General features: G+C 43.4%; 1 protein-coding gene and 1 pseudogene across 1 annotated transcript in view; both read right to left on the reverse strand.

Moving 5' to 3' along the window:
• Nucleotides 1-22263, reverse strand: part of LOC128710935 (uncharacterized) — a 68855-nt gene that overhangs the window by 38991 nt on the left and 7601 nt on the right. Inside the window, exon 3 of the mRNA XM_053805799.1 lies at nucleotides 19173-20189. Coding sequence (XP_053661774.1) covers nucleotides 19173-20189 — 1017 coding nt within the window. The remainder of the gene's footprint in view (nucleotides 1-19172; nucleotides 20190-22263) is intronic.
• Nucleotides 2151-3290, reverse strand: LOC128710936 (uncharacterized; annotated as a pseudogene).

The raw sequence follows: 22263 nt of genomic DNA on the forward strand, positions 1-22263 counted from the left end.
TTCAATATCATAGAAAAAGTGAACAATAAGCAATATTAAGCTTTCTAGAGAACCCAATTTTATATTTTCGTAGGCTTCTCCTTTATTTCTAAACCATTTTTATCAGCAATGTACAGTGACAGAGCAGTAATTCTGAATTTCTGAAAACCCTTTAAGTACGCTTACACCCATTTGAGGTTTTCTTTTTTTTTAGTCAGAAGCATCATCATTGAACGGCGCTCGAGGTGCACCATTGAGGGTAGATTAATGAGCTACTAAATAAATTGGTACGACACCCCGCCTAACCACAGTATGGCGGGGGGTGTGACATCGTCGGGATATCTTGTTTGCGAAATCAACGAGCTGTTAAAAACAGTCTGCTTCTCGGGAGAAAAAAAGAACAATACCGCACTCGGTACGTAAGCGGATAAAGCCTTAATTAAGAAAGCAAACGGTGCACACGAGCTAATGAGGTGTAAGAAATCCCGCTCGCCAAGTTGTGCCGCATGCGGACAGGGTGGGATGAAACATTGGAGCATTGGATCCATCTCGCTTGGAAATTTATTTCGCAGATGGGAAACAATTTATCGGTGGTTTACGTTGTTCAAAATGAGATGTTCTTTTACGCTGTTATTTTTAAAACTGGCAACTATTACTTTTCCATCAAAATCAAAAGAGTATGACTAAACCATTGTCGGCAATATGGAGAAATTGCATACATTTAACTTACCTTATAACCTTATAGAATAAAGAAGAAGACTTAGTATAAAAGATTTGAATTTTTTTGTATGAAACTTTTTGTCCGAATGGGTGAAATAATCGCATAAACAAACTCGCTTTTTCCATTTAAAGTTGGTAAATGTACAATTTTCATTGAACATAAATTTCCATTACTCACAAAACGACGAAATGTCTCACGCATAGTTTAGCACGTAAACAATTCATACTTAAATAAAGCATTTTTTGTGCAATATTTCCATTTTTCTTCGTCCGCTGTCCCATTCACTGTACGAAAAACAGTGGAAATTTCATCGCCAAACTAAAAAATAAAATTGAATCCAAAAGAAAACAAAAAAAATACTGCGAAAGCAGTGAAAAAGTACGACTAAAAACCTAAACGGTTCAAGTGCTTCAAACAATTTTCTCTTCGTTGTTACACTCCCCTGTTCCATTGTGCCGCGCTAGGATAAATATTGTGGCCGCGGTACAATAACGGCCGCGGTACAACATAAAGGGCCTCCATTCGTTGCCATTTTTTTAAAGGGATTTTTCTCCGAACGAACGATGGCAAACGAGGGCTAAAACGAACCGCCCAAAACTCAAAAGCCAAACAAACAATCGGATCGCCATTGCTTCTAAGAACAATGGAGCAAACGCCAACGTGCTCCATCAGGACGTACTAGCTAACGATACTTCCGAGCAGTTTCCAGACCCGGTTGAGGCGCCACGCTGCACGCCGGAAAAAGCTCACCAACTCGTTGCCGCACGAGCGCGCTAAGGATTGTTTCGCCCTTTTTCTCAATATTTGTAAAAAAAAAACACAACAGAGCAAAATGGTTGGAGAAACGTGGGCTTTGCTTTGGCAGTTTTATTGTAAGGTGTTTTGCTCTTTTTTTGTGCTTGGTGCTGGTATGCCGTTTTTACTACACGTATTCCCTACCGCTAGATATTAGCACCAGCAAATAGGTTATCAACAACAGCGCCAACACGAATGCAGATACAAGCGATGGTGGCATAGCAATTAACGTAAATCGATTTAAACACTTGACAATCGTTTTCGTGACCGTCCATTACGAATTACGGTACCCCACGTTGGCTATTAATTGCTCGTTATCAGACAAATTAAGCTGCCATGTGATGAATATACGATCGACGCTAATGGATCTGACAAAGACACCGTCAAAGTGACGAACATTTTTTGAGAGCTTTTAACATTCTTCCAGCGGCAATTGATGGAACCGTGAGCAGTGTGAATATGAACGTGAATTTCTTGCTGTGTAAGATCTATTTCACCATTTTTTTACATTCCTTTTAGTAGCTTTGGTGTAGTTGGTCATGCGCATTGCATACTTTTAGGCATTTTTAGACAAAAAGGCAACTAAGCCATGAGCAGTTCTACGATTCGCGGGTCCAAAAATACGTGATTCGACATATGCATGTCGTACAAACATTTACTTTCGAAAACGTTTGAGGATTTTAGACACTTTTGCAACCATTATCTCCACCACTAACATTACCAAACAGCAACAACCGATTGCAGCATATCCACAAAACAGCACCTTCAAACTAGCCAGCTCAATATCCGCCCAGTGATTCTTGTGATGTTTGTGGTGTTGGTTCCAGGTACCAACCATATTGCGGTACGGTTTCTGCAACAAACCAGTCGAACGCATCGTGAGTAAGCTACGGCGAAAGAAGCAAATGTACTTAAGGATGATGTGAGGAGTAGCAACACGGACATTCAGCCATGTCCGAGCGAACGGCAACCACTCACAATTGCTTTAGCTGTTTCACATATTTGAACTTCGCACCGTACGGCACCGTGAGAAAGTTAACGATGAATTTCCGCTCAATCGGTACAATATCGCACATCCTACCGAGCAGTTTTTCATCGTGAAAGATTATGTTCATAACTGCCTCGTTAGCTAGGATAAGCACGTTGTTCCGCCAGTCGCAAAGGTAGTTGGCCAACCCTTCCGGATCTTCCTTGCGTATCAACCGTTGACAGGTGCGATCAAGCCTTCGCTGAGGTATGTGACCCTGTGCCAAGGCGGGAATATATCTAGCCAGATTATGCATCACCGGTATGCACACATTGTACTCGGGGACGTTCGCAAGATCTTTAAAGCTTTTCGCAGATGGTACAACGACGGGCATAGATAGCTGAGCGACCAGGAACGTCGCTAGTGCACAGCTAAGAATCTGCAGCACTATACCAACCAGCAGTTGCATCGCCCGGTTCGGGACGTACTCGTTCGGGTGCGGAAATGCACGTGTTCCACTGAGTAGCTCGTAGACAAAAAACAGATGCCAAATTGGTGCATGCTTGCGGGTAAGTACGATATTCAGCAGGATGATGAGCCCCATGAAACTTAATATTGCATAACGTAGATCGCGCGCAAATATGTCAATAAAAAACGTATCGGAGTGATGCGTGTGGTTCAGCGGTAGGTAAAGATGATAGCTGCAAGAATTACACAGCGGGGTTAAGCAAAGGGAACAGAACAGCCAATGGACTGGAAGGTAACGCACTCCATTTTTGCGACAATTATCTGGTTTTTAATCGTGCTTCCTAACGGCTCCGCGATCATTCCCAGATCAACGTCTCCTCTATCCAATGCTTTGTAAATCTCCGATGTATGGTTATAGTTTCGATAAAGTATGCTTTAGCGAGGGAAGAAGAAAAAATAATTGAGCATTCCAGTATTGGTTCGTACTTCCAAACTGCACAAACAAAAACACATACTTCAACTTAAAGTATACTTCCATTAATCGAAAGATCCACATTATCATGGGCTGTTCCGGTTTTCCAAACAAAAGTTTCTGAAACGAACATACAAAACAAACGCACAATATTTATGTTGCAAAACAATGAGATCGATATCGATTGCTTACCCCAAATGTTACATTGGAACCGATGAGTTGCTCACCAGTTGCCCATCCTGTTGAATGGTTTTGTTTCAAAATTTGTATGATTTGCTTCGAGTCGGCATCGTACCGAAATACATCGGCACTGCCCAGTTTATTGAGAAGATGGAAAGGAATTTTCATGCTCACAACAGTTGCAGCACACACTTTCAACCACTGTGAATCGCTTACTAAAACCGAACAGCACGAAAACTTGAAGGCACACTGTTTGACGATTTATCATTCATCTCACGCTAATTAGCGAATGAATGAGTGTGTAGTGAAATTACACTGTTTAATTAATTGCATGAATAAATAACTAAAATCGTACGATTTAACTCTCTTTTGGAAACAGAAACAGTAAATCGTATTCGAAACTGAATGTTCATTACCATGATGGTATTCTGAAAATCCTTTACCCCATATAATCATGTGGAATTTAAATACTTTTAAGCTGGAGAAAAACGTAAAGTTCCAATCCACCACTTAATTAAAATAATTCCAAATAATTTACGGTCTCATTCGATAGGCAACCCAATTACATCAACTGCGCACTGTTTCGCTTTTTGTAAAATTGCTTTAAATGAACATGATATATCTATTATCAAACAATTAAAAAAGCTTGTGCCACACTGCTGTGCCAGCCATTACCCAACATCGTGTTTTTTTTTTGCCACCACCATAAATATGCACAGCTTGTTCCTTCCCCTTGGAAATATGGCATGCTCGTGAAACGTGTTTGACTGGCAACTTTTCCTTCAGCTCCCCGGAACTATGCAAAAATCAAGCGTCAATGCCATGCAAGGCCACCGTAAACGAAAGTAAAAGTATCGCTTCTTCACTTCCTCCATTTCGGTGCTGAAGCGTTCTAGCGATTCCTTCCGGCGGAATGTGACCGTCGCACTACAAACGAAGGACGAAATGGTACCATCGACAGTAGGGTCGCGCGCGGGACGCGTCCATTGCTAGCTTCGTAGGTGCCCTCTCTCTGCACTGCGCATGTTCTGGGAGCCGGGGCATTTTTATGGCCAATGTTACCTTGGAAAGTCCGCACCAACAAAACATGGCAAAGTGCTGGAAATGCCGAGATGGCCTCGAATTCGACCCGGACAGGTCACGGAACTTGTGGGTTAAAGCTAAAGACAGTCAAACACGGTTAATCGCATTGACTGCTCTTGTCTAATCGATGAATTTGTAGAAATACTAGTATTTATACAAAATAAACTTTCTCTTTTTGGCATAATACTCTTCGAAATATTTAATGAAAAGTTATTAAATTTCCAACCCCAATTTAAAACAAATTTCAAAATTCAACATTTGGTGGGACATGTGGTTGCGTCGTCTATTATGAGCTGTCAGTACGTTCGATGCGACATGCAATGGAACAATTTTAACAAGCAATCAAAATATATTTCAAAACTTCATCTCAACAATTCACAATAAGCAAATAACCATCCCCACACACCTCTCCCTTCCCGTGGGTATCATAATAATGCGCGTCACGTTTTGTCGGATATTGCTTTGAAGTGTTCCGGGAAGATAATTCATTTGCGGAATAGACTTCACTTCCGGCTGGACAAACTTGGCAATGCCAGCCCAAATTCCAAGCCCAAGTCGTCCCCCTAATGAGCGGAGCAAAATGCGAGAGCCGCCGAGTTTGAAAGCATCCGGGGCAGTGTAGCCGGAAAATTCCTTCAACACCGTCCAACTTGCGGCCTGTGTTTTTCTTACGCGAATCCGAACCCCTCCGACACGCGTTAGCGTTCTTTGAAAAGTACACCAATCAGGTGCGTGCCTACCTGTGTTCTTTTCCTTGCTTTGTGTTATTTTTTTTTGCCGTAGTTGTCTGTTGCAGAAAGTTAACACACCTTCGTCTAAGTCCTCCTGTCGCACCTGTACCGGGCGGACGCACTAATGAAATTGTTCCACGGTTGCCATAAACGTCACGCCAGGCGCAAGGGGAGGGTTGGGAATTTTCATCACCGGTGGTACCGGCTGCCGGTGGGCAAATGTTTTAACCGTCCGGATAGACCCTCCGAATAGTAATGTCCGGATAAAACCCGGGGAAAAATCCTCACAACCTGTTTCCGTGTGCTTGGGTAGAATAAAGGAAAGAAAACCGATGGAAATCTCACCCCAGCGCACGAAGAAAGTTTCGAATTAGTTCCGTGACGATCCGGTCTTCGCAATTGGCTGTTCATATTTTCCTGATGCTGCCGTTAGCTTTCTCCATCCCCTACCAGGTTGGTGAGTTTTGGGAGGTAAAATCCGATGACAGGACGTTTATCAAATTCATTGCAATGTTTGGCTTATGTGTCGGAATTGGCGAGCGATACGAAAATAACCGCCTTAAAGTGCGATGTTTCCCTTACTGCAATGGCAATTTCGTAAGCAGCAGATGTCGCCTACAAGCTAAAAAGGGGTTGAACATTTCCGACCGGGCAAACCTGTAGCAATGTCGGAATGTTTCCCCTTTTTTTGTCGAATTGAACAGCACTCCCAATGCTTTCAGCATGCCCCCGTAGAGCGCTGCAAGATTCATCTGCAGTCACATATGCTACCAAAACTGGATGAAATATGATTGATATTGAGTTAAACCATGTTGACCTTTCAGAGCCCCGTGCCGGTGCCAGCACTGCCAACGGCACTATGTGATCAACAATCGAACCACACAGCACCTGAAACGAACTAGAAAGATCGTGAAAAAGGGGGATGTTTTTTCGCACTGGGAAATATTTTCCTCCCCACACAATTTTCCGTGAACTCCGACGTGGACTTCGGGAAGAGAGCGTCCCTAGCAAAACGTAGCGAGGACTAGTGCCAGCCCCTCCTAAAAAAAGGGCTCTTTTTGCCTTTGTTAGGCCAGAAAACTTTGCACCCCACAGACAGACACCTTTCTGTCACCGGCAGATATGTTTGGGTCGAACCTTTCGGAGCACATTTATGACACCCCTGACCCCACCTAGTTCGCATCGAAGTGCGCGCCCGACCTCCAGCAGGATAATTTATTTAATTATATAGCGTTGGTGTGTGTAATCTAATGAATCAAGCGAATTTCTAACGCTGGTTTGGTTTGCCACACAAAATAAAACCTCTCCGCTGCTACAAGTGGAACCGCAGAATGAAGATGAATGTTCCAGTTCACATTCCGGTTCCGCATTGGAATCGGGCCCGTGTGTTTGGAAATATTTTCGCGTCAAAAAAGAGACCAACACGTCCCGGTGGAAACACTGTGCGCGATCGGAATAGTAATGATGGCCAGAAAGAAACGTCAACACGTGCTTCGTATGTTACCCTTCAATGCATGCTTTCTAATAACAAGGATATTATGGAAAAATTGAGATATCTGGATAATACAGGGTTTTTGAGATGACAGAACAACGCAAGCGCCTATCACCACAAGCGCAGCACATGACATTTGAACGGCCTTACTAGACACCACAACCGCAGCAGGCATACTTCAATGCAAGCACATGATATCACAATGCCAGCGCACCTTACCATAAAACCCGTACGGCGGTATAAGCTAAGTACGATCCGACCAGTATAAACGTACCTTGGGAAGGATTTTGACAACCAAACGATGCGTGTTTGGAACCGAAGAAATATTTACCTCGATTATTGAATTTAATAGGCCTTACTTCATAAAAAATACAGTAAATGTTTCGTCGCTTGGGTATAAAAAATCCCTCCTTGGACATGTTTATACCAGTCGGATTGCACTTCACTTATACATCATGTGCGTTGCCGTTGTGATATCATGTGCTTCCATTTAAGTCTGCCCTTTGAGGCCGTCATGTGCTGCGATTGTTGCGATAGACGCTCGAGTTGTTCTATCATCTGAAAAATCCTGTAACACTCAATGAACAATGCATCACTTCAAACTAAAATTCTACCTATTCATAACATAGCTGCCTTTCCTTTAGCGCCGCATTGTTATTTCCCCAAATCGTCCAGGATAATTAACCATCCTCCCCAATGGGCAATTAGCATACTTCGAAAATATAATTTACTATCCTCATAACCGAAACCTTCATGGGCAACCATCCAACAAAAAAAACGTTCGGAATAGAACGACCACACCTTAAATGTCTTTCCTTGCATAAACATTCCGAATTTATGCGTTTATCGAGCGCAGGACGCATGCAACAAAAATCAACGTTAGAACAGAATCGAACTGTTGTCTTTTTGCTGCTTTTTCCTGTCCGAAACAACGACAAGCGGCTCGTACGCAGGGACGGTTTATACAATGGGAAACGCAACTGAGTCTTTTTTTACGACCCGATCCACAAAAGGGATAGCTTTTAAAGGACGCAAAACCCCTTTTCTAGCCGTGCCGTTGCGTTATAAAGCCAACGGTTGGTTGGGGGTTGGCCAGTGATGCACAACAAGGGGAGACTATAATTTTTCATTCGCAGAAGCGACCGGAGTGTATCTGCCGCACCACGATACCTGGTGGAGCTTGCTCACAGTGGTAAATAAAGCATTCAAGGGATGGAAAAGTAATTACCCTTTCATTAGAAACGATACGACGGGATGCGAAGTGCGATTTATAAACCAATGTCCCTGACAGGTTAGCAAGTTTGACGCAGAATGTTGGGAATTAATATGATTTACTGATGAACTGCTTCTGTGGAACATCTTTTACTACTTTCCTTTGTTTTCGCATCGAAAAGTACTCGAAAGAAGATCAGGTGATAAAATTGAATAAATTTAAATTGATTTTCTACGGATGAAGGAAAACGCCTAAAGTTATGCTATTCGCATGACATAATTATCTCGTTAAAAGCTGCTATAAACTTACCGTCGAATTTATCGACTTGCCTATCTCAATCTTAGTAGTAGTAGCAGTCTATTGTGACAAATTCTCATACAGTTTCATTAACATCTGGTATCCTTCAGACTTATTCGGTAGATCAAATCGAATCCCTCTCTAGCACCACAATTGCGTGGTTTGCCCGAAAAGAAAATTCCTGCTGAAGAAATTTAATTTCTTACTTTCCATTCCGCAACCGGTACGGTTCAAATTGGTCACGAACCCGCCGGTATATACACTTTTTTTCATCACTCCCGGCATTAATTCGCGTACGAACGGACACAGTGACACACGACGTGACAGCAATCCGTTCGCCTTCAATTTGTACCGCAGCACAAACGGTGACTTGAAATTGAATTTCTTTGTAGCAATGAAATCCAATCCAATCTCTATTCGTCCAGCTCTGCTCGGCAACAAACCTCTTCCCGAACCGTGCCGGATCTTTAAGGATCAAACGAAGTTGTCTGGGTGCTTTTTTTTTTGGCCAATGAGGACCATCACTTTCGTCCTTGAGTGAACGTCAGAGAGATACGGCGCACGGAACCATGGGACTGAAGTCAGCATCTTACGAAACATCATCTCGCACCGGGCCATTCGCTGCGTAAAGGACTCCCGGTAGGGCACGGAGTCTCCCGGGTCGGTTATAGACGCAAGCTAAAAGACTTCTTCACGCAATACAAACACGCACACGCAGCACAACGATGGAAAACAAAAACATGCCACGAACCTCTTGATGTCATTTCCCATCAAGAAGCATCGTGGCCATAGAGCCCTTTAGGGCCTATATAGCAGTGAGCGAGAGAGCCCAGCCAAAAAAAACCCCGGCGAATCTTCCACAGTAACGCCCAAAACACACTCCTTCGCATGGTTTTGATCCAAGACGAACTTCCCTGTGCGAAGTTTTGCAGACGAACGTTTGATGTCGCTCGCAGACTAAACAAATGCCCTCCGGGTGATGGTTGGCTATCAAGCCCCCAACGATTCGGCAAACAGTCGCCCCACAAACGCAACGGTTCGTTTAGTTGATGGTGACAGGTTAAGGAGCCGCTTTTGTGGTTTGTTCGAGCATGACGAGTTGGGGCACGGCAAACCGCCCGTCAAGTACTTATTATGTCTTCAATTTATTTTTCAAATTCAACCCCCCACAAATGCTTTGTTTACAGAGAGGATGGAAGGAACACCACTTTGACGTAAAGATGCAACGATTTCGGATTACCTTGGGCTGTGCGAAATCGAACCTGATTATGGCTCAAAACGACGAGTGCAAAGATGAAAAATAAAATATTTTCAACACTCGAATGCGCCAGTGCGGCAAAGTAAAAACACAAACAAATCATTCAACAACATTTTCAACCGGGAAATGGTTTAATCAGAAGCGTCTTTGCTGTTCATGTGAAAAATTCTTTTCACAACAGCAACAAACTCATCATGCCGGCCGGGACGGTTTTTCCTGCTGTAATTATGGGGGAGATGTTATCCTTCAATTGATGGACATATTCACGGGAAGTTAGATCCTGTTTGCCATGCCATCCTTGCCGTGCTCGTCCCCGTGCGAAGGGAAAACTTTCCAAGGCTTCAATTATTAACATTCCTTTGCTATGTTTGAAACTTTTGGGGGGAGGTGAATGAGCTACACAGTTTGTTTTTCCCTCGAAAGATGGCTTATTTCTTTTCGTCGGTGTTTTTTACGAAATTAATCTCTTTTTTTTGTACTTCATCTTAAACAGACAATTTTTGCTTTAGGTGTTTGTAAAAGTTTCTCATTGTTGGTTTTCTGCATTTACATTATTTTCAATTTTATCAAATACCTTAAGTTTCTCGAAAGTAATTTGACGAATACTACCGACGATTGATCGTAAAAAAAACTTTTTATTGTAATAATATTGTTTAATTTAAATTTAATAATTAAAAATTGTCACTAAAGTATACTACTCTTTCAACAGAATATAAAAAAAAACTGTCACAATAATAAAGAATAAATGTTATCTTTCCGAAAGTAACTTCAGTAACGATGGCGAATAATATAAACAGAGAAACTTAATAGTGAAACACAAAACGCTTTACTGAATCGTAAAAATTGGATATGGAATTGCGTGCACAAATTAATGAATAACAAATCGGACAGGCTGTTTACGTACATCCGGATTCAAGAGTTGAGATTTGATGTACAAAATTTTACGAATTTTTAACAAATGATGCACAAAACAGGAACTAAAACTTATGTTCAATAATAAGAAATATTTGTGATTAATGTTTGTCAGATATAATTGTCAACAATTTCATTTTATATAACCAAGCATGCCCAAGATAAGGCAAAAGACAAGGAGGAAATGCCTTGAGGAGTTTGCAATCTCTTCAGTCAATATACGACTAAGATACGTTATAAATGTAATAAATAAGAAAATTCGTTTCATATCTCAACTCTTGAATCCGCCTGTTAGTAAACAGGCTGGACGATTTGGCATTCACTAAATTGTGCTCACAATTCCATATACAGTATTTGCGATTCTAAGTAAAGTGTTTTGTGTATCGTTATTAATCATCTCGTTTATCATATTCGTTTGTGCGATTCAGCAAATTGGGCACGCCATATTCAATCTATCGTAAAACCATGTGCTAAATAACAAAACAAAACTTCAAAAACCAATTCAAACGTTTTAAGAAAAACTTTACTTATTTCCCTTTCGTATCGTTTTCATAAGCCTCAAGGCATTAAAAATCGATCGATAACGATACTCGAAAGGGGACAAAATGAAAGATAAAACCATACTGTCAAACGGTATTTTGCACAATTGCTATGGAAACCTCCCTAATGCAATGTTAAGCTTGAACAGGGGAAGATGTGCTGTCACTACTTTACCGGAAATACTAAATCTCAGCCAACAACGTTGTTTCCTCTGAATGTGAAACACAGCGCATTAGAAGTAGACAGTCCTACCCTGTCCTAGACACCTTCAATACCAACTTAGTCGGATTACCGGAATACTGTCGTCAATAGTACAAGCTTCAATTCAGAAAAATTCACTACCAGTCATGTAGCGTCAAACTGAATCACAATCGACAAACGGGTAATGTTCTACCGGAAAAGCTACTTTTCTCGAAAGTTTGTTTTTCCCGCAACACTTTCGTTACATTTCTGTTTTCCGTGGGAAAAAGCAACAAATCCATCTGTACTAGGTCCGAATGTAATGTTACTGAAAAGTTTCAGGGAAACCTGCGCATCCACAGCTGAAGACAGTGTGCCGAGCAGATGGGTGCGGGATTTTCCATTACATGGTAAAAGCTCCTCCACAATACGGCCCACTTGTCACATTCGTTCTGCACTTACCCAGGCTAGGACGTACGCGAGTACACGATAAAACTACACCTCCGCTAAAATGTTTTTCCTAGCATATGGGCATGTAGCTGCGAGTAACTGCGAGCTACTCGGAACTCATTCACACCAGCCGGGTGGTGGTGCATGTGGAATGTGGTGGATTTATAGATTGAGTGTTTCATTATTTATCCACAGCGCATTTCAAATCCCAAAGCAGAGCACCGGGAACACCCCTAGCAAAGCGAAGTTCGATTTACTTCACCGTAGCACAGCACCTGCATCATCCTTCGCGTACCTTAAGGGAGCAGGTAAGCGAGATACCACCAATCGGTTACAAAAAGCTGAAAACTTACTCCAAAACCGGCTGCAACACTGTTGCCAACGCGCCATCCTTCAGGAAACAACCCACGAAAAGTGGAAACGATTGAGGAGAAAATTTGCGATTGCATGTTCGGTGACAATTTCGATTACCGGGCTCCTGGTGCTGGCCACTTCTGTCTGGTTGTGTGTGTGTGTGTGTGTGTGTGTGTGTGTTTGTGGCTGGTGTATGGGGTTATGCCCAACAATAGCAACAGAATTATTTAAGGTTATACACTCAACATCGAGCCACCTAGGTAGAACACAGGGACAAACTCACCCCGGTCCAAAATTATCCCTGTACGACTGGTTAACATGCGAAGGAAACGAACCTAGAAACTTTTTCACCGATTGACACCGAGCACACTTGTAACGGTACAGCCTTCTTTGCAGAAAACTTCAAGTATCCCGTCTCCCGCACGTAGTAAGCGACCCAGAACCAGCGAAGGATTTATCGAATTACGGTACGCAAGGGGGATCGAAGTCTTCCTCCTTTTTTGTGGTACTACTGAGGAAACAGGTCGATGAACTCTGTCGCCATCTTTGCCTGGGATGCTTTCACACAGCAAGACCACCGAGCGAGATGGGGATGAAACGCGGTGGTGAAATAGATGGAGAGCACACACACACACACAGGCTGAAGAAGAACGATAAGTCCTTCGATTGCCACACTGCCGAGCACCAACAGAAAGAGGAAGTTGGCCTTTTTTGGTAAATAATTTGAAGAGATAGCAGTTGAGGGAAAAAGATGACTCGTAAGCCTAATTGAGTACACAATCAGCGTCCAGACATGCTGTGCGTGTATTCAAGATACTTCCGTCTACTTAATATACCGAACAGTCTGCAAACCTCGGTGTCTTTACTTTCTCATCGGTCCTTCACTTAATTATTAACCGTACACATATTATCCTGCGGAACCAAATTAGGAAGGGCAACAAAAAATGAAGCTCAGTTTTAAGCTCCCAAGCCTAAAGGATTGTGAAGCATCAGGATATTTTGTTACGATAATACATTCTAACGTCAGATTTACTCCCGCATGGTTATTGTTGCCTAATGAACTTTTCATACAGTGCACGAAGAATCAGTATCAGAAACATTCATAGCTACAGTTCTGAAACATTTCATTGAAATATATTTAATCTTCCCAGAAATGACAAAGTCTTCGTAACCGGAATGAAGATGCTCAGACAAAGAGGTTAAAGCTGCAGAGACCCGGGCTCAGACAGCTTTATCGTGTGAAGATGACAGACGATGCCACTCAACTATGATGGAAAACATATTCTTCGACTTCTTCGGCCCAAACGTAAAATCGGTATTCTCTAGCTAATTTTGAAATTAGGTAACAAATTACCTTTCCGATTGATACGGAAGAGCGAGGCAAAAAGGCCAACAAAAATCCCACAACGCTGAAGCAAACTAATTAAACTCATTTTTCATCCTATTTACAGCAAAATATATGGCAAGATACGCTGACGCATTATAATCAGCACGTACATCGCAGCGTTTCTAATCAATCTTTCCACTCGTAAAACCACACTGACGTTGAGTAATGAAATACACAACCGCTTGCCCGTTTTGCAGGCGAATCAAACTGCAATTAGCAGATGCTCGGTGTTTGTGCCCCGAGTCGTACGAACGCAGCATCGTTTAAAGAATGGAGATGTTTGAGGAGAAAAAAAAAGAATCCATTAAATGCCAAACGTACGAAAATCCTTCTCATCCCCCAAGCGGGTACCGGTGGCGAGCACTTTAGAGTCGCGCTCGCTAGACGTAATCGAAGTACACAACGCAAAAACCCTATATCGCACCCGGCTTAAAGTGGATCAACCGTGACAGCTCGTAGTGTATCATCTTTCTGCCACAGTGCCAGTGCCAAAATTCTGACATTGATGTACGACAGTAGCGCAGCTCGTTTGCATTAATAAGATGTCTACACAACAATAAACGAATATGTCACACCATCAATTACGAGCTCGTTCGCCGGCAGACCTCAACTTCGTGCCCGGGGCCAGCGGGTTTCTTTTCTGAGCCAGGGATCTATCCAGGTGCACGCAATTCGAGGTTAGCCGATCAGCGATTATTTATTCCATTTTGGCAGTGAACCAAGCCGTTGGCAGCTCAACATACCCAACGGTCGGGTAAAGTCAGTTGATCGATTTCGCATCTAACTTTATCGGGTGCGCGCATCATGATCCTCTATTGGGATAGGTTGCTCGCGTCATATCATAATTAGGTGCCCCCGTAAGAGATATTCGATAGCACACTGAGCATTATGGATGCTTAGATACAATATTGCGGTCACGATTTAATGCGATCCACTCGACCAAACAACCTACAATCCAGCTTGAAATTCGAGTATTCTCATTTTTTAGTATCCGGCATATTCTATGCCTAATTGCCCCTCCAAGGACTAATCAAATTCCGATCTACTTCAAGTAGATTACTTCTAGAAATAAAACCGCATCGTTTTTTTTTTTTGTTCAAGGATGTACCCATTGTATGACTATATCTTCGTTCACAGCGCAGGTACCGCACAGAAAATTATTTAATTTAATCCCAATTCTAACACCTTCCCCAAGCAGACAAAGAAACCTACGGGCCAACAATTACGGCAGCATTGGCTTAATTAAAAACACGAATCGAGCGAACGAGTCCCCGTTTGCCGTGCCTTCCCAATCATCCAACACTGAGTACACTGGATGTGGCTTTCTCCTTAGATCGAACCGTACCAGCTTCTGGCCTGTCTAGATTGTGCACCATTAATTGCTAATTGGACTAATTGATTACGAGCTGTACGCGTTCCCGGTTCCCGCGAGCGATGATTGGCAAACGAATTTTTTCCGACGAGATTCCCGGACCAACGGTGCAACGCTATGCCGATAAATGGTGTGACAAACTTGTGTCAACGGTAGACATAGGTAGACGAAATTGCATTGCAACTGCATACGGTAGCAAATTTTCCATTTGGTGGTCATTTTTTTGTACGACGCCAGGCTAACCATTTAACCCTTGAGCGCGTGATGAATGTTTTGAATTGTGTCGCGAAACCTAATACCAAACGTTATGATGTTAGTCTTGATTTTTTACACGCCTGAAGGTATGCAATCAGTCATACATATGATGTCGTTTAAATGATCAAATGCTTTAATAATCAATACAGGGTTTCGAATCATCAACTGAATTCCAAGATTGCTTTAACACATGGTGTGTGGTGTTTTCTGTCAAATAGGGCAGTTTGAAGTTATTTTGACACATTTAACTATGCAAAAAAACCACGCAAAAGTACATATTGTAATCGGTGCTGAAGGGAGCATTTTAATCAGTATGGTGAAATTTTCCACCATTTTAGGATTTTTCAAATATAAAATAGTTTAATGTTGTCATATCACTAGCAAAAAACATAATTTAAACAAACCGAATACAGCCGAGCCGAAATCGAATGATGACAATTGGCAGATTGTTTTCCAGAACGTTTTTAGCTAAATTCCTCTAAATGCTTATTAATATCTCCTAAGCAACTGAATAAATGTCCCCATAAACTTCAAAATTCCAGAAAATTTCTGACGAAACCCTCTCAGCAGCGTTCGAAAAGAAGATGCTCAGAAGGATTTTTGGCCCCGTATATGTGGAAGGACAATGGAGGAGCCGCTACAATGACGAACTCTACGAGCTGAACGACGAATTGAATTAGACTCGCCAGGCTCCAGCGGGCTGGTCATGCCATGAGAATAATACCGTACGAGCCCGTCCGTAAAGTCATTTTTGGGCTGTCCAATAGGACAGATTAGGCGTGGTAAGCCCAAATTGAGAAGGAGCGATGAAGTTGATGCGCCCTTCAGAAAGGCCGGGATAATGGATTGGTAGAAGATGACGTACGACCGTTACTCCTGCAGCATGCCAAGACCGACTGTAAAATACTTTGAAGACTTAGACGACTTACCCATTTAAGGGTTAATTTTAAAACCGAGCATCGTCATCCAACGTCTATTGGAATTGCAACGGCTTTGAAAGAGATGCACATTGTCAGAAGTCACGACGAAAAAGCACGAAATGCTGGTCATTGTCTTATCCTCTCAATCTACCCGGGGAACAAAAGAAGCACCTGACTACTAAACTTGTTAATCTCTTTCCAAACACCGGACAATAAACCGTCTTCTTATGTTCAGTTCAATGCTCCGCGCCGGCTCCTTGTTGTTCCTTGTGCGCCTTGCCGTATCATCCGCAGGACGAAACCGCGCCGGTCAGAACGTTGGCAGCATTTTCCGTGGAATGGCGAAACAAATTAAGTTGCATAATTAATTAGTCGCTTTAGCGCCAGCTGTCAGCAAATCCGGACCGCCCGAGGCATTCGGTCCAATTCCGACCAACAATCCCGAGCGGGATGAGTTTCGCGCTTTTTCTTTTGTCAATTTACGTGGCCAGCAGGTTCAATTTCTATAAGGCAAACCCAAATTGTTTTCCTACCCTGACCGCTTGATGTAAAATAAGCATATTTATCAACCTTTTTGGGCTGGGCTGGGAGGAGGTCCCAAATGTTGGTCTTACCTTGTGCAAATTTTATGCAAAACATCGCTCAAGGAAACGGCCACTCACGGTCGCATTACCGCCGTCCCCGTCAGCCCGTCGATCGTAAATCGTCAAAATGGCTCAAGTATTTTCTCAACCATCAAAGCACCGGAGTGACGGTTGCCTCTTGCAGCTCAATCAACGCATCGTCGCTTAAGCGGCTAAGCGGCATGATCGTCCCTAGCGTTACCGGTACACACGTTGCTGCTTCATGCAACCGAACACAGATGGGAGGATGAGTATGCAAAACAGCAACGCGCATCATAAAACAATAATTTTCCTAAAGTGCTACAGCAACCCAACCACCGGGTAACGCGCCCGGTGCCAGGTTTTGAGCGATGAATCCCATTTAACACAACGACCGAAATGACGCGGTACGCGGTGCAGATACGCCGATAGATATGATCCGTGCCGTATACAGCGCGTAAAGAAAGCTGACCAACTGCACACATCGCTATTTTGCATTCGGAATGGCCTCCCGGAGAAGATTAGGTAAATTATCTTCCACTCTGGTAAAGCGTAGGAGGATCAAGTGCACGTCGCTTAAAACAAAACCTCGTCGTCCGAAACGGTCACTAATGGTGGGATGAGAAGGAGGATAAAATTATGCAAATAGCATAGAACGTGATCGGGACGGGAGTGACTATGCACCAGATTTAGGATTGGTTTATTCACGACGTCGAAAAGGTGCACGTTATGTGCACTATACATTATTAATGTATTAATGCTATATCTCTGCCATTTTTTTTAATACACTTATTTTGTTACTCATAGAAAAACAGATGCATTGCAACGTTCTGTTTGAATTCATGCTTCTCCATTTCCATTTCATCATATAAAGTATGGTTGTAATAAAATATAATTCTCGTTATCTCCCGCACGACAAAAAAACACCCCCCCCCACTAAATGTCAAGAACAAATAATAAACCCGAATGCTGAAAGAAACCAACACAGAGGGCCCGCACATCCTTGCCGTTCCATCCGCACAATTCCACACATTGTCCCAGGGGAGTAACGCTACGACTGAAGAAAACGCCGAACCGAGCTTTCGCCCGTGAGTTGAAGATTGAAAACAAAGCACAAAATCTTCTCCAAAAGTTAAACGGACGTGCGGGGGAATGGCATCGGAATGAGATAAGCTGGTTGGCAGCAAAACGAACGAAGGGGCAACATTTTCATACCGGCCTTGGGGGCGACACGAGCACCAGGGCGCCGGTAAGCGGTAAGTCAAGACAGGACACGACAGGACATTGGGGAAGGGCAAGGGGAAGACTCATTTTCATAAAAAATACGACCGAGAGTAGCAAGAAAAACAATCTTCCACGATCCGTTCCGTTGGCAATTTGGGTTATGGTGGAAACGATGTGGAACGAAGCAACGGAATATCTTCGCTGCCAGCTGGACCAGCCGGAGGATGAAGGGACCGCACCGGTGGGTTAACTCCTTACGCAAACGAAGCACCTAGAACATAGACGAACGTTTGTGTAATAATTGCAACGCTTCGCTTCTTCGATATCGTTCTAGCGCGAGACATAATTGTACGCCGCGTAAGACCCAGTGCCGGCTTGATTGCTGCTCCGCCGAAACGATTCTTACCAAAACCGGAACTGATGGACGGCAATCGATGAATGGGCAAAAGACACAAAAGACAAACAGACCGGGGACAACAAAAAAAAAAAAACCCCCATCAACCAAGAATGTATCTCAATCAATCTCGGTGGTTTGCATCGGTATCCGAAACACGAACTAACCCCAAAAATCAATGGACCAGATCGGGTGGGTATTTCTAGACCCGTCACGGGTTTCTGTTGCGTTGTTTTGGGATCATTCTGCAAGACACAGCGCCACACTGCAATGGGGTGGGAAAAAGGTGAACGCAATCGAAAGGAAATCGAATGGAATTGAATTGTTTCTTTGGAGAAGTTTATTCGATTCGAAATCTTGAGGAATCCTTCAAGAAACCCAACGTGACTGTAACTCTTCCGAGAATTTAGAACATTCCCAAGACCTATTTCTCTTCTCTACTGCCGCATTGCGAATGCTTTGGTGACGTAACCGTTCGGAGTAGAGAATGGCATTAAAATAAGTTTCCAGAAATATTGGACATCGTTTGTTCACCTTAACAAATGTATCCTGTCCAATGATATGCATGGAGTGACATATTTTAAACACCAATACCCGCATCACATTCCCAACATTCGCGAACAATAGAAGAAATGCAAGTGTTACATAAAAATAAAGATATTATTCGCACCTGAATAGCATCATGATTTCCTACATCAACAGTGACGCTGCTATCGGTCGGCATTCAAATATTTCTCCTTTCATCCAATGATCCAGCGAACTCCAATCGGAAATCCGATTTTATCAGAACCCCCCCGGAAAAGCGTATAACCATAGAGAAATTTTGGAAAAATTCAACTTCTCACCAACTACCAGCAGCAGAACGTAACCTTACATCGATGCCACTTCCACAGGCTACATAGACACGGTGAAACAAAACGACTTACCGGTAGTTGAGTGCATTCCGGATGTTGTACTCCCGGAAGGAGCCATTTCGCATCGACCGCTCCAGCTCGAAACGATCCAGCTGCGATACCCGCTTCCGCACACTGTCACACTCACCGTGCCGTTCGGTCGGTTTTGGTTTCTGTTGTTTTCTCTGCTGCCTCAACTCACCCAAACGCCCGTCGGCTTCCTGCGCACCAGATGGCACACTCCCGTTCGGGAGATTATATTCCACCTCATCGCCATTATCGCGCAACACACTATCGCCATTAGCACCGGTAGCACTATCACCACTAGCCGGACGATCATCACCAGCGCCCCGGACCACACTAACACTCGCCTCGCCCGTCACTTCCTGCGTGCCCATCAACCCCGAAACGACCGGACCGGTGGATGCATATCCTTCTGCAGCATCCGTACCGAACGCTCGCGGCTCCATGGCACCGGTTCCGGGTGGCAAGGAGCTGACCGGTGGCTGCTGGTTGCTGGCCGCACGGTCCTCGCCCCACTGCTCCCGTTCATCTTCCCACGATTCGGTGAGGTTCGTGTCGGTGTCGTTGGTGAGCAGTGTAATTTCCATCGAGTTGGAGAATCCCGTCGCCGGTGGGTTCGAAGCGGTGCTCGCGTCCGGCACCGTGGCACTCACACCGCCGGAGTCAGTCGCCGGAAGCGATTGTCTTCGGTAGCGTGCGGCAACTTCGTATCCACCGGGCTCGTCCCCATCGTCACCGTCGGCATCGTCGTCACTCGTTAGCCGGCGAAGATAGCGCACTATCAGGTGCTCGAGCGTAGCCCGCAGCGAGCTGCGCTTGTCTTTGGCCAGTGAACGGGCGGCCACAATCGTGGTGCCCTCGCGCCGATGCGCACCGTCCGCCGTCAGTTCCCGCGCGCCGGGTCCATCGGACGCTTCCAGCTCTCGTTCGTGGTTGCGCCGCAGTGTGGCCAGGAAGCGCCTTCCGGCTTCCGTTTCCTCCAGGATCAGCTTGTCTACCTTCTGCGAAGCGAACGGATGGGCAATGCTGGAAAGGAGACGAGAGACGGATATCAGTTACCATACGGTAAGAGCACGAGTAGATTTTGAGAACGGAAGAAGCGAATGCAAATTGCCGACAATCGTAAAGGATCTAGACGGGGAACGAGTTTGGAACTTTTTACGAAACTTCTGCGAGCGAAAGGAAATACAATTTGAATTTTTGGTATATTTTTTCTGTACATTCAGGCGCACGATTACTCCAAAAAAGAAAAACAAAATCAAATCTCTCCATATTTTTAAGATAAGAGCAGAACAACTTTTCACACAGCTTGAAATTATGTAAAAGGGATTTGATTGAAAATTTTAAAATGTTTTGACATTTAACAAAAAACTTTGTTAGCTAAATTTTCTAAAGAAATCTGAAACGTCTCCCAAACACTCCATCACACTCAACATAACGTCCAGAACTGTAGCATTTATAGTCCTGGTACCGGCCTGGGACAAGTTCTGTTTAAAACAAAATCACGCACACACACACACAAAAATAAAATAAATATTCAACCGAAGCGTCAACCAAGCCGTCGGAAAGAAAGTGCGAACAAGAATTGGACATATGTTGCAAACGATTTTCCATTTTGCTCCATTTTTCTTTCACTTTTTTATATTGCGTTTTGGAAAGCGCTCGTACTGACCAAAACCAAAAAAAAAAAACGCTGAATAAACTTCCCACCCACGCCCAATGTCATTGTGATCCCGATGTCACTTGGGGACACACCATGCCGGGGCCACCACCCCCTCCAGCCATTTGACGATCCTTTCAACGGAGAAAAAAGGGAACTGTTTTTTTTTTGCTGACTTAGAACATTTTCCCCACAAATGCACCCTCCCCCGACTCGTGGGCGGTAAAAGTGTATGGCTACAGCGTTTCAAGAAAAATTCCCTGGAGAGCGGCACCAGGAGAAACTTTCCATCCTTGCGCGCGTGGAAAAAAAAAACTTCGTGTGCAGAACGGACGTTCGGGTAGTGGCTGGTGATAATGTCCTGCTTTAATGTGTTAACTGTTCCAAAGGCGACGGAGTGTGTTTGGTGGATGTGAACACGGACAGCAGAAGTTAAAAGTGCACTTTATATCACCGTGCCCGCGGGGTGCTGGCAAATGCGTAAACTGTTGCAACAGCACCGCTGGCCGCGTCGCGTACTGCAATGTTTGCATGTTTCTATGGCGAAAAAAATGCAGCACAAACCGTTACTGTTACCATCACTTTCAATTGGATCGTAGAGCAGCAGCAGCTGTGGAACAATTTAAGTAATACGATGGGATTATGACAGCGAGCATACTTTCCATTTTGTTAGGTTTATTCGCTTCTCTTAGCAAATAGAAAAAAAAAACATCAACTACCGTGGCGTGCGGTAGCAGTTTTTTTTTGTTCTCGGGACGTAATTTTCATCACGTTCGTCCCATTATTCTTTCTTTACTTTGCGAACATAATCAGCGAAGTAATTGGTTTGTATGATTGTCTTGTGAAACGCAGCATTTGAATTTTAGAACGAGAAGATAATCTTGCACTAAGAATACTTTATGCGCTCGTTGATTATAATAATAATCTTTAAAACAAAAACAGACAATAAGCTCACAATAACGCATCTCATATTGGTCCCATCTAGGGCAGAACATCCGTTTACCTACTAAGCAGGGTGATTGTCCACACAGGTTAATATTGTTTTACATACAAAGCTGGTGGTTTCAAAGAAATGTTGAAAATAAAGAGCAAAGGCTCACAATATTGCACCTTATTTGAGTCCCACCTCAGACCGACAAATTGTTTTTTTGATAGAGCAATAACAATTTGCACCTACATAAAAAAATGTTTTTAATACATTTTATAAGCACGTGAGTTTCGAAATAATCTTTGAAATAATTGAATAAATAGCTCTCAATATCGTATCTCATTTCAGGCCCATCTCAGACAGGGCACCGTTTTGTCATGAAGCAGTAGCAATTTCTACACAATTTTTTTCGTGACTTGTAATTAATGTACCAAATCTGGATAGACAGCTCATAATACAGCAGCTTATTTAAGTCCCATCGCAGACATAAACCCTTTTCTCCATTAAGCAGC

The sequence above is a fragment of the Anopheles marshallii genome, chromosome 3, assembly GCF_943734725.1.
Source record: "Anopheles marshallii chromosome 3, idAnoMarsDA_429_01, whole genome shotgun sequence".
NCBI lineage: Eukaryota > Metazoa > Arthropoda > Insecta > Diptera > Culicidae > Anopheles > Anopheles marshallii.